The following is a 14,326-nucleotide window of genomic DNA, read 5'->3' on the forward strand; positions in this document are numbered from 1 at the left end:
AATCTCCAGCAGGCGAGCAGGGATCTCCCCCAGAATGTTTCATCATCTCACAGCCAGCCTCCGTTGACATCTTCAATCCAGCAGTGAGATCACGAACGAAGGACTCCATATGCTTCTCATAAATGGGTTCTCAGCAGTTCAATTCTCGCTACGCCAGAGTTTTCGCCACTCAATGCGTTTCATGGCAAAAGCAAAACGGCAACAAAATGGCACTCGGGCTAGGATTAACGCGGGAGTCTGACACCTTGGCGATGTTTTGGGCCAATCATTCCCTCATCTGCGTCTCAAGCTGAAAGCCCCTGCATGGCCTTCTGACGCGCCTTTCCGGCCTCGTACGAGGAGAACGGGAGCAAGAGATGACACATTTCTTGAGCGAGACGGCTGATAAACATACAGATCTGGCAGTCGTTTCCCCCGCTTGTCTTTGCTTCTCTTCGCTGCATTCCCGCGTCAATCTACTTACGATAACTACAGGGTTCAGGCTCCGCTGGGCCGCACATAAAGATGTCCAGCGATACTCCCCAGCCCGGGCCGGGCCAGCGCACGGCTCAGGATCTGGTGAAGGAGATTGCGAAAGAGCGCGGCTATCTTGGCGAAGAGCAGCTGGCGCGGATTGGAGCGATCAACCCTGAGCTTAGACGCGAGGTGGAAGAAGCTCTCCTTCGGAAGGATGAGATGATAGGCTCGGCTGTCTTGACGTATGTACTTTACCTCAAATTCTGGCTTCCGAGTGTTTTGTTAACGATTGCAGGCTGGCACGAAATCTTTACACAAGTAACGCCCGGTTTGTCTTTGAGCTGCTCCAAAATGCCGACGACAACAACTACAGCACCGCTCTTTCAAATGGGCAGGATCCATATGTGTCTTTCGAAGTTCGGCCAGATAAGGTATCAATCGAGTGCAATGAGAATGGCTTTACGCATGAGAACCTCAGGGCCATTTGCGCAATCGGTAAAAGTTCAAAGGTCGGGGCAGCTGGGTACATTGGGGAGAAGGGCATTGGCTTCAAGTCTGTGTTTATGGCAGCTTGGAAAGTTCACATTCAGTCAAACGACTTCTCGTTCTCGTTCACCCACCGCAAGGGCGACTCCGGTCTCGGCATGGTTACACCAGTATGGGAAGATGCAAATGAGTCACTGGGAAGCTCTTCGACTCGCATTACGTTGTTTCTGCATACAAGTGACGATCCTGAGGAGGATGCGAGGCAGCGCGAGACGATTCGACTTCAGTTCCAAGACTTGCAGCACACAATTCTGCTTTTCCTTCGCAAACTCCGCAAGGTGCGGGTCTCATTCTTCGATGAGGACGACACTCAAACGTCAAGCACGACATACTCTCTTCATGGGAGTAATCCGGTTACTGTCAAGAAGGAGACAGGTGATGGGGTGGAGGAGAGGCAGTATCATGTTACGAAGCATGTTGCGGAGAACATTCCCAAGAGCGAGAACAGAACGTATTCCGAAGAGCAGGATCGCGCAGATTCTTCTACAGAGGTTGTGTTGGCATTCCCATTAGCAGAGTCAGGCGCTCCAATTGTTGAGAACCAAGATGTCTTTGCATTTCTTCCCATGAGGCCAATGGGCTTCAAGGTACGTTAGAACCCAGCACCCATCACGACAGAAGCTCGCTACACTCCCGGCTTCATTGCGACCCTCTTCATTCTGACCTTCAACATAAACAATGCTATCCAAGCAAGATGCTCTCGCTTGCCAGAGACTAATCGCGTTTGAAACAGTTCCTCGTCCATACCGATTTCGTCACCGAAGCCAGTCGACAAGGTATAGTTACTGGGTCCCTCCGAAACATCGGTCTCTTGAACGGCATCGCAGACTGCTTCATCAAAGCCATCGAGGATTTCTGTCAGCACCCGATACTCCAATACCAATGGATGCGCTGGCTCCCCCAGCGAGACTCTTATCCTTGGGATAGCTTTTGGTCGGGTCTCCTCGACAGGATCGAAGCGCGCATACAAGAAGTCCAAGTGCTTCGTACTCTCGGCGCTGGAAGGCTGGATTACATACATAAGCTTTGCTGCCTTCAACCATGGTTGCGAGATAAAAACGGCGATCCCCTTTTCACTGATCTTGACGAAGAGATGTACCTTGCGAAGGAATACACACGTGATGATCTGAAACTGTTGGAGCCATACGGATTAGGAAGTATGTCGCCCTCGGATGCGATCACTCGTGTTGAGAAGGATCTCGAAAGGGACACCGACGATTCAAGGATGAAGAGTCCCGTTACGGACAACGAATGGCACTCTCTCGCAGCACGAGCACTTATACTGCTGAAGAATACTGCGACGGTAGGTCCCGCCCAGGACCGCCTCAAGCAACTTCGATTTATTCCTCTCGAGAATGGCGCCTGGGTCTCGTCAAGCAGTGGGCCACTGTACTATTCGCATGGGTCAGGCAGCCTCGCAATCCCTGACGACCTCGATTTAAGTCTGGTCGATTCGGGAGCAGCCAGCAACCCTGATCGGCGTGCTCTGTTTGACAAGTTCGGCGTCATTGAAGCCCTTGTAAAGGATGTACGAGCTTTAATCCTGAAGAAGCCAATGAAGCCGGCCTCCGATGCGAGTGCTCTCGCAGCATCCATTGCCCGTCTCAAGTTCTTGTACCTTTCCGAGGTACTACTGGGGGACAATGAAGATCGAGCGAAGTCACGTGGCTATCATGTGTATGACCAGAACATGAGGGCGCGGTTACCAACTATACACGATGTCTATCTCACAACAGATGACGAGTATGGCCCCAGTGAACTGTTCAAAGCTCAAGGAGATGCGCCCGGCTTTTCAGCTTCTTTTCTCCATGGGGAATACATCAAGCAAAAGCCAGCTACACCAGCAGGTTACTCATGGGGATGGGATGAATGGCTCCAGTTACGCCTCCGACTTCGGCTTCAACTTCGACTTACCAAGAAGGGTTCAGACCGAAACCCAGAGCTGTCTTCCGCCTTTCACTATATCGAGCAGCACCGACCGGAATGTCTTTTGGGCGCGCTCCAGCGAGTCTGGCATGTTGAGAGAACAAAGGTCATGGAATCTCTCGATATCGTAAGAGAGTTGCGTCAAGTCGAGGTCGTGTGCAAAGGAAGAGATGAGTTTGCTTTGTCTGAGCCACTCTCGACTACTTACTTGCCTCTTCCTGAGCTTGAGGGGAAGCATTCACGCTATGCTGAGGATGAAGGATTTGTGTTCCTTGATTTGGGTGAACCGATTACCTCGAGCACGTATCGTGCAAAATGGGGCTTCTTGGTGGATGATCTTGGGGTTGGGTGTACCGATGACCTCCAGTTCTATCTGGCCATTCTGCGAACTATCCGGTACAGTAATACTGCTGCCGGAGTGCGCCGGAATACCAGAGTTTTAGATCTCTACGAAGTCATTCATGCTCGGTGTCGGGAGGCTAATAGCTTCCTTGACGCGCAGGCTGAAGCAAGGTTCGTTTCCATCTGCAAGAAACCGAATCTACCACTGACTAATGAGCATAGGTATGCTATCAATGACGGAAACCTCATATACATCCCCGCACACGATTCAAGCCCCGCGAAATGGACATCATCCGAGAAATGCTTGTGGAACGCTCGAGAAGACATGCAGACGGCATACCCACTCGCCCACCTCTACCGAACCGTTTTCCATCGTTCAGAAGAAGACCTCGATGTCTTGCGGCAATTCTTCAAGACGGCACTGGGGGTGAAAGACTGTTCGTGGAGAGATTACATGAGTGAGATACGGAGATTGAAGGACTTGAAGAGTGAGGACGTTGACTGGGTTAATGACCTGTACAGCTCCTTGGACTCGGAGAGGTTTGGCATGATGGAGGTCGATGCTGCGAAGCTTAAGTATTAACTCTCTACCTTTTCACACTCTCAGCTGACAGATGTCTAGGAAAACGTTCGCTGAAGAGCCATTGATCTACTTCAATGTCGGCAACGTAAGCCGCTGGTACACAGTTGGTGAATGTCTGTGGTCGAGCGCTACACAAATCCGAGGCAGAGTAGCTCTCAACGACCTTTACCCCGATCTGGAAGATTTCTTCATCAGTTTCCTCGGTGTGCAAGAACTCACGCTGGATATGGCTTACGACGAACTCAAGGAGATGGGAAGTAGAGTGCCACCGCCATCAGTCGCTGCTGTCAAGGAAACCATCTGGGCGCTCAACTCTCTACTTGACACGGCAGCTGATCCGCCAGATCAAGAACCTATTTTTCGAGGAACGGTCTTTCCTGTGAGGTATCCAAATAGGTCAGTGAAGTTACGGCCTGGCAGGACACAATTCGCTATTGCCGACCGAAAGACTCTGGGCGATATCTTCGCTCCTCAGGCCAAGATGCTCGACTTCACTTTGGATGAGGTTCGTCGGTTACGGCCATTTCTTTCATGGCTTGACCTGGAAAAGCGATATTTGTCTACTTCTGTGCGGGAGATCTCTACTGTGGCGGGTGGACGAATGGACGAGCTGCAGTACCCGGACAGGGAGATCAGGCAAAAGGCAGCTGGACTGTTCCGGTAAGTTGCAGACAAAAGACGCCACTGATAGCTACTAAGTGTTTCGACAGAATCGCGGTGCATTTCAACAGTCCTCGGACTTCAGAGGACAACTCGGAGTTTTACTGGACCCTCATGGGTGCAGAAGTCTACGAAACGGATGGCATCTCATCCGAACTACATTTGTCACAGGATGGCCACGGTCTGGTGCATGTACAAGATAGGAGTGAGCTTCACATACGCGAAGACGACAGCGGCCTCAAGATTTACGTACCACGTGATCCCAAAACACAAGGATTCTGTTACTTTTCTACTCTTCCAAGACGGTTCCTGGAATGGATGATGACAGAGCCTGCTACTTTACAAGTCAAGCATGCTGGCTCCAAATCTGTGCAGATCGTGAGTGCAGTCTTGAATGCACCTCTCATCAACATGTCGCAGATTCTGGAGGCGGAGGGTGTTGTCGAGGTGGACATCCCCCAAGGCTTGTATGCCCAAGCGAGTGAAGGAGAGGCTGGATATGTCACTGGAGGAGAGCATGCTGATGTCGAAGAGGAGGACGAACACGATGCCACTGTGTATCATGAAGCACTGGAGGTACACGATGAGACTGTCTCTAACGAGGCGGAGGAAGACCCCATTGCTCGATTTCTGGCACAGCCAGAGATTCACGAAGACGACATTTCAAGCGATGAAGACTCTATGCTTCAAACATTCGACAACCTAATATCTCCTCCGAGACTATCTGACCTCCCTGTTCGACAGCGAAGCCCAGCGACTTCAAGCTCATCCGTCACTGGACGACGACTGTTCACTCCAACTTCGTCCACGGCTGAATACTTCCGTCAAAATAGGCGAACCTCGTCAAATGTTCATCGGAACACGGGCAGACATGAGTCCTTACAATCAACACCGAGATCAGCAAGTCAGCCAGCATTTATCTTTGGCTCTTCCCCTACGGCACAGCCCAGTTCCGCGTTCCTATTCCAGAGTTTTGGTGAAGCATCACAACATCCTACCATTGAAGACGAAGAAGAATACCTACGACTAGTCAACAATGTCATTTCTGCGGCAAACACTGCGGCACTACCTAGTAAAGGTGCTTACGATATGTCGGGGCTCTTTGGTGCATTGCCAGAAGTAGATGAAGAAGAGGTTGAGCTATCGCGACAGTTCCGATCACATGGTCTTCCTGAACGAGACATGCGAATCGGAGCTCTCGGTGAACTATTCGTAAGCTACCACTACTTATTGTTCTGACAAACAGTACTTACAAGATCACAGGTCTTTGAACTTCTTCGCAACATGGATCCCCCACTACCTCGCTTCAGTCGCGACAATTGGCAAAGCCAGATGCGAAAATTCATCACCATCCATCCCGACTTCTCCGACATGCTCCCCTGGACCGCCCAAGAAACAGCCGACATTGTCTACTTTGATCGAAAGCGGGTATTGACAAATCACCTGGCGGATAAAGGGTACCTGGACAAAACAGCGTGGCAGAACAAAAAGCCATTGTTCTTGATTGAGGTCAAGTCCACAACGGGGCATAGCCGAACACCGTTTTATATGAGTAAGCGGCAGTATCAACGGGTAAGTGTTCACAGCTTTTCTTTTGGGGATTCAAAACTAATAGGCTGTGCAGATGCAGGAGAATTCTAATACGATGCTTTCGCCGGTGACGTCGCCTGCGATTTATTTGATAGCGAGAGTATCGAATGTTGATAAGACGAATGTGGAGGTGAAGATTTATCTTGATCCTGAGAAGTTGAGACAAGATGGATCGTTGGTGTTTACGGGGGAGACGTGGTCAATCGTCCCAGGACCTGGATCGACTTGACGATGTTGACTTCCATGTCATCAATATTCTATCTATTTCAAATGAATAACATTTATACCGACATATATCATGCCAATGAGCTTCGCACTTTCATGTTCACTACGATCTGTTCCATTCATTTGGCTAACCTTGATGATCCGTCATTGCAAGCAGCACAACGATCCTGTTCGATGACTATCAACAAACAGTGAGCTCTTCCTGCTTGAGAGAGACCCAATGAATGGAAAGCGATCTAGGTGCCACTGGCATGGAAAGTTGAGGCAGCTAGGCTTCCGCCTGAACGGAAAGGAGAGCGAGCACTGGCAACGGCTTCAATGTGATGCATTCCCCCTTTACAGCTGTGAAGTCTCTTTTCGCAGTGGTAGTCGAACATCTCGAGCGCTGCCAGTGAATAACAAATCCATCCTTTATAATCTCAAGTTCAGTCCCTCATCGTAATCCTCTTCTCTTTCTTCCTCACAAGCTTCCGAGCAAATCTCACCTCTTCTCATCATCTCTTCATCCTTCCTGCATCTTGACACCTATTAACGAACACTACCCCCAACCTCATCAACAACCCTATCATACTGAAAGACAAATCAACCAACAACCCGAAGAGTCTCTTGACTACTTTCACCATGTCTGATCGTCCTGCTGCCCTCGAGGGTGACGACCTTGTTCCCACCAACGACGTTCTCCCCGACACCAGTCTTCCCAACACTAACCCTCTCGGAATTCAGACAGTCACTGCCCCAGCACTCAACTCCTCCCAGCCTGGAGACAGCAACATAGACCCCTTTTACGCCAACCTTCCCCTAGGTCTTCAGCCTTCAGCTGCTCGCCCTTGTGACGATGCCCCTCCTGGATATGTCCGCCTTCTTGGCGGATTCATGTGTCCTGTTGATCCTGTTGATCCTGTTGATCCCGAGGAAGACGATGACACTGAGACTAGTGTGTATTACATCCCAGCTGGTATTCTCGATGACGATGATGAGTTTCCCGGTGAGACCACTGAGGATGATGTCGAGTCAGAGCATATCACTTCTCCCAACGCTGCTCAGCGTCCTATGCTGCATCTTCGTGATGTTAGCACCCCTACAGCTTCACCATTTCAGGGCTACAGCTCTCTATACCAGGGTAACAACTCATTTCCCTTCCAGTCCGTCGGCCCTGAGCATCTCCAGCCCATTGACCTCCAGGCTCGACTTCGTATGGCACCTCATCATGCGATGAATCCCCCCAGCGCTGGCTTTGTTCAGCCCATTGTCCCATATCATCCCACGCCTATTGTGTCTGGTTTCCTTGAGCCTATTGGTCCACCCCCAGCTCAGTCTATGGTCTACTACCATACTGAGTCTGACCAGCCGAATGCCCAGGCTCTTGGCCCTCAACCCAACCAACCTATGGTCGCTTACCATGTTGAGCCGAACCCCAACTCCCCCCAGCCTTCTTCTCCCCATGATCCACAGGCTGTTGCTGTCTATCACCCTCAGCGAATCGGATCCCTGGGCGAGATGCTTAGTCTTTCTCCCAAGGAGATTCCCACCCCAACTCCCCCTCGTCGTCGTCGATCGACGATCACATTCAACCCCGAGGCAACGGAGTTCACCCCGAGCCCAACTGGTGCTCACATGGCCAGCGGTAGGGTGACTGAGTCCGCACTTAGCCCTACCCCTACTGGCATGACTACTTATGAGGCAACTGAGTTCACTTATGACCCTACCAACTATGGCATGATCCCCTACGAAGAAGTTGGTGTTGAAGGTTTCGTTGCACAGGGTGCTAATGTTGAAGCTTCTATGGCAGAAATTCTACAGGATACCTGGAAAGAGATTATGTCTATTGATGATGAGCGTGATCGTGAAGACGCGGTCAACGATTTTTACATCATGCAGGCCCGCCCCTGGACTGATGAGGACACTCGTCGCGAAAAGGAGGAGAAGGCGCTCGAGGAGCGTAAGCGACTATTCGCCCGCAAGAAGTAGACTTGTGAGTAACTAGATCTTAAGTCTTGCAGTTTGGAGTTTGTGATGTACATTGGACACTGAGTATTACAGAATACTTTAGACCAAGTGCGACAGATTGTTTGGATGACAGGCTGAGGATTGTTACTATTGAGATTTTCTTGCTACGGGCAGACTTCTTGTGATAGTAGAGTAGATGCCTCCCATAGTCAGGTTTTTAGACTAGATCAGGAATTTCACGTCTAAGATTGATGATATCGTCTCCCTTTCAGTGATTTGAGTGAGATGTTAATCTGGCGACGAACGGTCGTCTTGTTATGATGTGAAGCTCTAACTAAGTTCTGTGTGCTGGTTTAAGCTCTCAGCCACGAGCCTCAACTGTAAATAACACATCTAGCTAACAACTTAGACATTATACCATAATGACTGACCAATTGCTACAGCCAAAGGCTGATATCATAAAAACCTAAAAGATGACTCATTTGCCCGCCATCACGGGTTATAAGAAGCTCTGATCCGTCTCCCAGGACGATCAAACACAAGACAACAAGCAAGATGGCGGCACTCAAACGAGGAAGGTGGTGGCGGAGTTGAGTTTATGAGTCAATCACAAGGTTAGAAAATACACTTCGACTTTAACACAATGGATGATGTGAAGCTCATTGTAACAGGAACAGAAAACGCCAGTAATCTTACAAGTAAGAATTAATACTGCTTTATTAAATTCGTGTTCTTATATCTCTATACTAAAGAGAAAAAAAGACATCGCGACCATATGCGCGGCTTCAGGGTAGGCTCCGGTCGCCAGACCAGTCCCCGCCATCTCCGACCGAGAAAGTGGTCCATCGGCGCCGAGACAACGGAAGGTCGTCATACTGACGCTTCAACAAATCATAATGAACCCCCAAGAATCTCATATTTACGTACCACAAGAGCTCCCAATGAAGAATCTTTTGTGAAACAAACCTGCACCAGTCTATGACGTAATCTCGATCGGACTATATTTAGAGGTACCAGGCGTTAACCATCACAGTCAGATCTTGCGATCGCAAAATCTTGACTTGACGACTTTCGAGATGGCTGAGGAAAACGAAATTCCTATTACTAATGAGGGCATGGGAAAGCCTCTCTCGGCGAAGAATCAGGTCCTCACTGCTGGTGCTGCTGTGACGCAGGTAAGTTGCCTCTGAAGAGAGTCGAGGAGTTTCAGCTCATTCGATTGTAGGAGTTTCGACCGGTGAAGCATATCTGCGCTCATCTCAACGCTTTCCATGCATACGCCGATGACCCCTCTCGCTTCGTCGAAACGAACCACTACTGCGCTCATCTAAGTACGTCCCTCACCAACCGCTCGACTCAATCACTAACCCCAGCAGACGAGGACGTCCGCCAATGTCTTCTCTACGACTCCGACGAGCCCAACGCGCGCCTCATCGGCATCGAGTACATGATAACCCCCAAACTCTACGAAACCCTCGATAAAGAAGAGCGCAAGTTCTGGCACTCGCACGTCTACGAAGTGAAATCCGGAATGCTCATCATGCCGAACCGCGCAGTGCCCGAGCGTGCATGGCAAGTAGCTGAAAACTACGAGATGGACCAAGTTGTGCAGTTATATGGAAAGGTGTATCATTTGTGGCAGACGGACCGCGGTGATACGCTGCCGTTGGGGGAGCCGAAGCTCATGACGAGTTTTACGGCGGATGGACAGTTTGACTTTGAGAAGCATGTGGGAGAGAGGGATAGGAAGTTTGGGGTGGATTGGAGACTTAAGAAGGAGGCGAGGAAGGATATTCCTAGTCCGGTTGTTCATGAGGGTGAGTATGGTTGGAGTCGTTGAGAGATTGTGCTAACTTGTGTAGATGCGGATCAGGCGTGGAAGAACAAATGAAGCGTATGTGAGGGATTACAAAATGGAGCTGAGTGAAAGCGTGGGAGACGTTTACGACATAATGAGTTTATGGAATCAGAACAAGAAAACGTAGCTAGCTAAACAGTTTGATGTGCAGAAGGTAGTGATGATTGGGCGAACATACCGTCTATCATACCGGGTATCATCTATTCAATTGAGCGCAACATTATTGTATGCTATGTGCCCACTGTCTCTACCCCAAATGCAGTCTGTGCCCCATCAAGATACGGGAAGTGGGCAGTCCTCAATACCACACACGCGGCTTCTTCTGCTTATGGACATTCTACTTCCCAACAGTAACCTTCTGCGGTAACTGCTGAACCCCCTGCATCTGCTGCATAACCCTGGTATCGTGAACCTTGCGGTCAATGCCCCGGAACTCGAAAACCCCGTCGAGCTCTCTACGCACAGCTAGCAGTTGATCCTGGGCCTTGCGAATCTCGTCCGGTTTGTTATCCTGGACGACATGTGCCTTGACTTGGAGGAACCATCGCTTCTGCTGATCGACGGGTGTGAGGGATTGCCAAGGCGGAAGACTGCCCATCGGGATGGTTGCTTGCTGTTTTGTTTCCATGGGCGTGTAGTGTTCTAGTGGTTGGAGGAAGTAGTAGCGTGTTAGACAGAACTCGATGTCATCTCTGTAGAAGCGGTAGACCTCTTCAATTGTTTCCGTCTTGAATCTGGGCTGTGTCAGTAATAATTGAGCTAAGTGGATGAGTCCTCTTACATGTGGTTGTTGTCGCGCATGATTGAAGGCAACTTTTTCTGGTCCCAAAGCTCAACCTTCTTCCGCTGTGTAAGCAGAGGCTGTCCACGCGGTGGATCAGGAAAATCCGTCCATCTCAAGATACCCTGCATCGCATCCAAGTCCATCGGCGGCACATTGGCTCCCATGTCACGATCTTTGAGTACATCATATCGCGTTTGCAATATGAAGGATTGTCGGGTCAAGTTTTGATGAAGCTCTTTCCAAAGGAACCCAGTATTATTCCGTATGGGCTTTTCAATGGAGCTCTGATTGGAGATACCCATGGGACGCGGGGGCCCTTGGAAGTAGAGGACGCGCTGGATTGACTCCCATGGGTCCATGTTTGTGAGACCGCCGAGGACTGCGCATGCTGAGGTGAAGTCTTTGTCCTCGATGAGGGCTGTGAGGAAGATCTCGTGCATTTTGGCGGGAGCGAAGAAATCCTTTTGTCGCCAGTTGTATTGGGTATGACTTTTGTGTTGTCTTCTTAGTCTATCTTGGTATAGCGACGATGGCCGTGGCTAGAGGTTGATGCTCAAGAGAAGTTGGCGTATAAAGCGGGTGAGGGGGCTATGTCTTTGACTACTTGTCAATTGACGCCAGCTGGTCGGTCAGGTTCAAAAAGGACGCTTTGTGGTCTGTTCCAAATATTATACTAAGGCTAGTATGTTACTGAGATGATGCCATGCGATGTGTTCAGACGGACTTTGACTGTGACTTTGACTGTTGATGAACATTCATTCAAAATACCCCACCAGAGCTTGAAGCTCAAGCTCAACTTTGGTCAAGGGCACGTGACTTCGCGACTGTTCACGCGTTGGCACCAGATCAAAGCTACCTTAATTGCGCGTCTGAATTCAGGGTCCAACCTCTGTTTCTAACAAGATCTGATGCATCACCAAACGATTAATGAGTGCTGAACTTTCAGATTTGTGAAAGCCACAGCGAAATAAATCTATTATACATGTTTTCGATATTATTTGTCCATAATTGCGAGTATTTGTTCTGATTTTCCGTGTCAACTACACGACTGTAGGTTAAGTGCTTGCATTTAGCTGGCTTGGCGTGGCTTGCCTGATTGGCTGCTGAACCAGACTAACGCCTCGGCATTTCAACGTCCCTCAACAACAACAACGACATATCACAACACGACCAGATGCAACCGCTTTGGCCAGCACAAAAATGCCTTCAAGCGACATATCCAAGCGCAAAGCCTCTGATGCTCCTGTTTCTCCGCCGCCCCTCAAGCGCAAACTTCAGAGCGGTACAACCAGTGAGTGCGCAATCTCAAAAGCAGCGTTATTTCCATGCCGCAGCATGTAATCGCTGGACGACTAGCTAACATGGCCTACCTAGAGACAGCTGTAGCAAACTTCTTTACTCCAGCATCGCAGAAGCCCAAGGATCCTACTGTCTGGTCGGAGCGAAGTCCTAACGACGATACCCCTGCGACTCTCCTGGTCGGCCGATTCGATGGAGTCAAGGAAGATAGAACAATAAAGAGGAGGAAGATAGCGGCTTTTGATCTAGACTCGACACTCATTTCCACAGCCTCGGGCAAGAAACATGCAAGCAGTGGGACAGACTGGAAATGGTGGGACAACTCGGTCCCCGGGAAACTTCGAGAGCTGTATCAAGATGGATATCGAGTCGTCATCTTGTCGAACCAGGCCGGGTTGACGCTACACTTCGACCCCAAGTCCAAAGCACCAAAAGCCACTGCGCAGAAACGAGTTTCCGAATTTAAGCAGAAATGCAGCGCCGTCCTCAATAGTTTGAACCTTCCGATATGCGTCTACGCGGCGACCGAGCACGATATATATCGAAAACCGAGAACAGGCATGTGGAAGGAGCTCTGCCACGACTATGACATCTCGGAATCCGAGATCGATCTGGGGAACAGCGTATTCGTCGGGGATGCAGGGGGTCGGACCGCAACGTTGGGGAAAGGCCCAGACGGCGTTGCGGCCGCAGCTAAAGACTTTAGCTGTTCGGACAGAAACTTTGCCCACAACGTCGGAATAAGGTATCAGACGCCGGAGGAGTTCTTTCTCGGCCAGAAGCCTCGGAGTTTCGCTCGTGAATTCGACTTGTCCGAGCATCCCTTTGTCGACGATGCTGAATCGGGGAACTCCGTGGTGACCTTTGACAGGACTGACGACAAGGACATCATCTTATTCTGTGGGCCACCCGGGGCTGGCAAATCCACGTTTTACTGGAAATCCCTCAAGCCTCTGGGGTACGAGCGCATCAACCAGGACCAGCTCAAGACACGCGACAAGTGCGTGCAGGCCGCGAGGGAGCATCTCCAATCGGGTAAATCCATTGCCATAGGTGCGTGCGTTTTTCTCCAAATTCTACTACCCCAGGAATACCCCATTCCCACACCACCCCCTCACTCAAAGGCGCGCTAACACGGTCCCTTTGCAGATAATACCAATGCCGATCCAGAGACCAGGACTATTTGGGTAGAGCTTGCCAAGAAATTCGGCATCTCTATCCGTTGCGTGTGGTTCAAGACTCCTCTCCAAGTCTGCGAACACAACAATGCTGTGCGGGCGCTAAACACGATGTTGAATCCTGAGTCAAGACAGATCTTACCCAAGATGGCATTTACAGGTTTCGCGAGTCGGTTTAAACCGCCACAGATGAAGGAGGGGTTCCAAGACGTTACGGAAGTGCAGTTCCAGTTTCGTGGTTCGCAGGATGAGTACAAGATCTGGGGTCGATACTGGACGTGAGAACAACACCCATGAAGAGAAAAGAATTCATTCCCCAATTATTCACCTTGGCATCATGTCATCTCCGCATCACGCAAATTCTTTATCATCACCAGCTCCAAATCCTCATGGAGCAGTTGAGGTCCATATCGCCTCCGCATAACCATATTGTGGAAGGCGAAGCGAAAGACGAGACGAGTTGACATTGCAAGCGAGGACAAGTTCTGGGGTCTTGCTCACCGTATTAGACGGGGCTCTCTGGGGTATACAGGGAGTTTATCTGGCAGCCTGGAGGCAGTGGGTATCACTCCGGCCATCTAGAATGCAGTGAATGTCATCCTTACTCGACCAATTACTCGACCAACCCACATGAACGAGTCTCAATAGAGGAATATGCTCCTTGGTAGTGGAGTCCATCGGTTGTAGAAAAAGAACCGGTCCGAATCTTTTACTAAAGACAACCAACCCAAACGGCCTGGATAATCCCTGGGCCAGGGGGGCCCCGGCCTCTAGCTTTATTTGCTTTAAGCTAAACTTTACACTTTGTTTGTATGCTTATTCTGAAGATCTCACAGTGAGATGCCAAAAACCTGCGGGGGAATGCGGAGTGATCGTCTCTGCTTTTGTCTGTGGGCGTGGCGTGGCATGATTGCGGAGAGATTCTGGACCTG

General features: G+C 50.0%; 5 protein-coding genes across 5 annotated transcripts; 4 read left to right on the top strand and 1 right to left on the bottom strand.

Moving 5' to 3' along the window:
• Nucleotides 1–504: 504 nt before the first annotated feature.
• FSUBG_3914 (uncharacterized protein) lies at nucleotides 505–6,332 on the top strand (the record flags this gene model as incomplete). The annotated part of the gene is made up of 8 exons (XM_036681847.1): nucleotides 505–698; nucleotides 752–1,589; nucleotides 1,736–3,441; nucleotides 3,493–3,846; nucleotides 3,893–4,513; nucleotides 4,564–5,725; nucleotides 5,777–6,085; nucleotides 6,138–6,332. The coding sequence occupies 8 exons, from the start codon at nucleotides 505–507 to the stop codon at nucleotides 6,330–6,332; spliced, it is 5,379 nt and encodes a 1,792-aa protein (XP_036540473.1).
• Nucleotides 6,333–6,949: 617 nt separating this feature from the next.
• FSUBG_3915 (uncharacterized protein) lies at nucleotides 6,950–8,296 on the top strand (the record flags this gene model as incomplete). Its single annotated transcript, XM_036681848.1, has 1 exon — nucleotides 6,950–8,296. The coding sequence occupies one exon, from the start codon at nucleotides 6,950–6,952 to the stop codon at nucleotides 8,294–8,296; it is 1,347 nt and encodes a 448-aa protein (XP_036540474.1).
• A 1,055-nt stretch (nucleotides 8,297–9,351) lies between these two features.
• On the top strand, nucleotides 9,352–10,166 carry FSUBG_3916 (DUF1264 domain protein; the record flags this gene model as incomplete). The annotated part of the gene is made up of 4 exons (XM_036681849.1): nucleotides 9,352–9,450; nucleotides 9,501–9,606; nucleotides 9,652–10,092; nucleotides 10,138–10,166. 4 exons carry the CDS (start codon nucleotides 9,352–9,354, stop codon nucleotides 10,164–10,166), a joined length of 675 nt encoding a protein of 224 aa, XP_036540475.1.
• Nucleotides 10,167–10,470: 304 nt separating this feature from the next.
• FSUBG_3917 (mediator complex subunit Med18) lies at nucleotides 10,471–11,357 on the bottom strand (the record flags this gene model as incomplete). The annotated part of the gene is made up of 2 exons (XM_036681850.1): nucleotides 10,471–10,867; nucleotides 10,915–11,357. 2 exons carry the CDS (start codon nucleotides 11,355–11,357, stop codon nucleotides 10,471–10,473), a joined length of 840 nt encoding a protein of 279 aa, XP_036540476.1.
• A 760-nt stretch (nucleotides 11,358–12,117) lies between these two features.
• On the top strand, nucleotides 12,118–13,676 carry FSUBG_3918 (bifunctional polynucleotide phosphatase kinase; the record flags this gene model as incomplete). Its single annotated transcript, XM_036681851.1, has 3 exons — nucleotides 12,118–12,208; nucleotides 12,274–13,269; nucleotides 13,366–13,676. 3 exons carry the CDS (start codon nucleotides 12,118–12,120, stop codon nucleotides 13,674–13,676), a joined length of 1,398 nt encoding a protein of 465 aa, XP_036540477.1.
• Nucleotides 13,677–14,326: the final 650 nt, after the last annotated feature.

The sequence above is a fragment of the Fusarium subglutinans genome (assembly GCF_013396075.1).
Source record: "Fusarium subglutinans strain NRRL 66333 chromosome Unknown NRRL66333_c0000034, whole genome shotgun sequence".
NCBI classification, from domain to species: domain Eukaryota; kingdom Fungi; phylum Ascomycota; class Sordariomycetes; order Hypocreales; family Nectriaceae; genus Fusarium; species Fusarium subglutinans.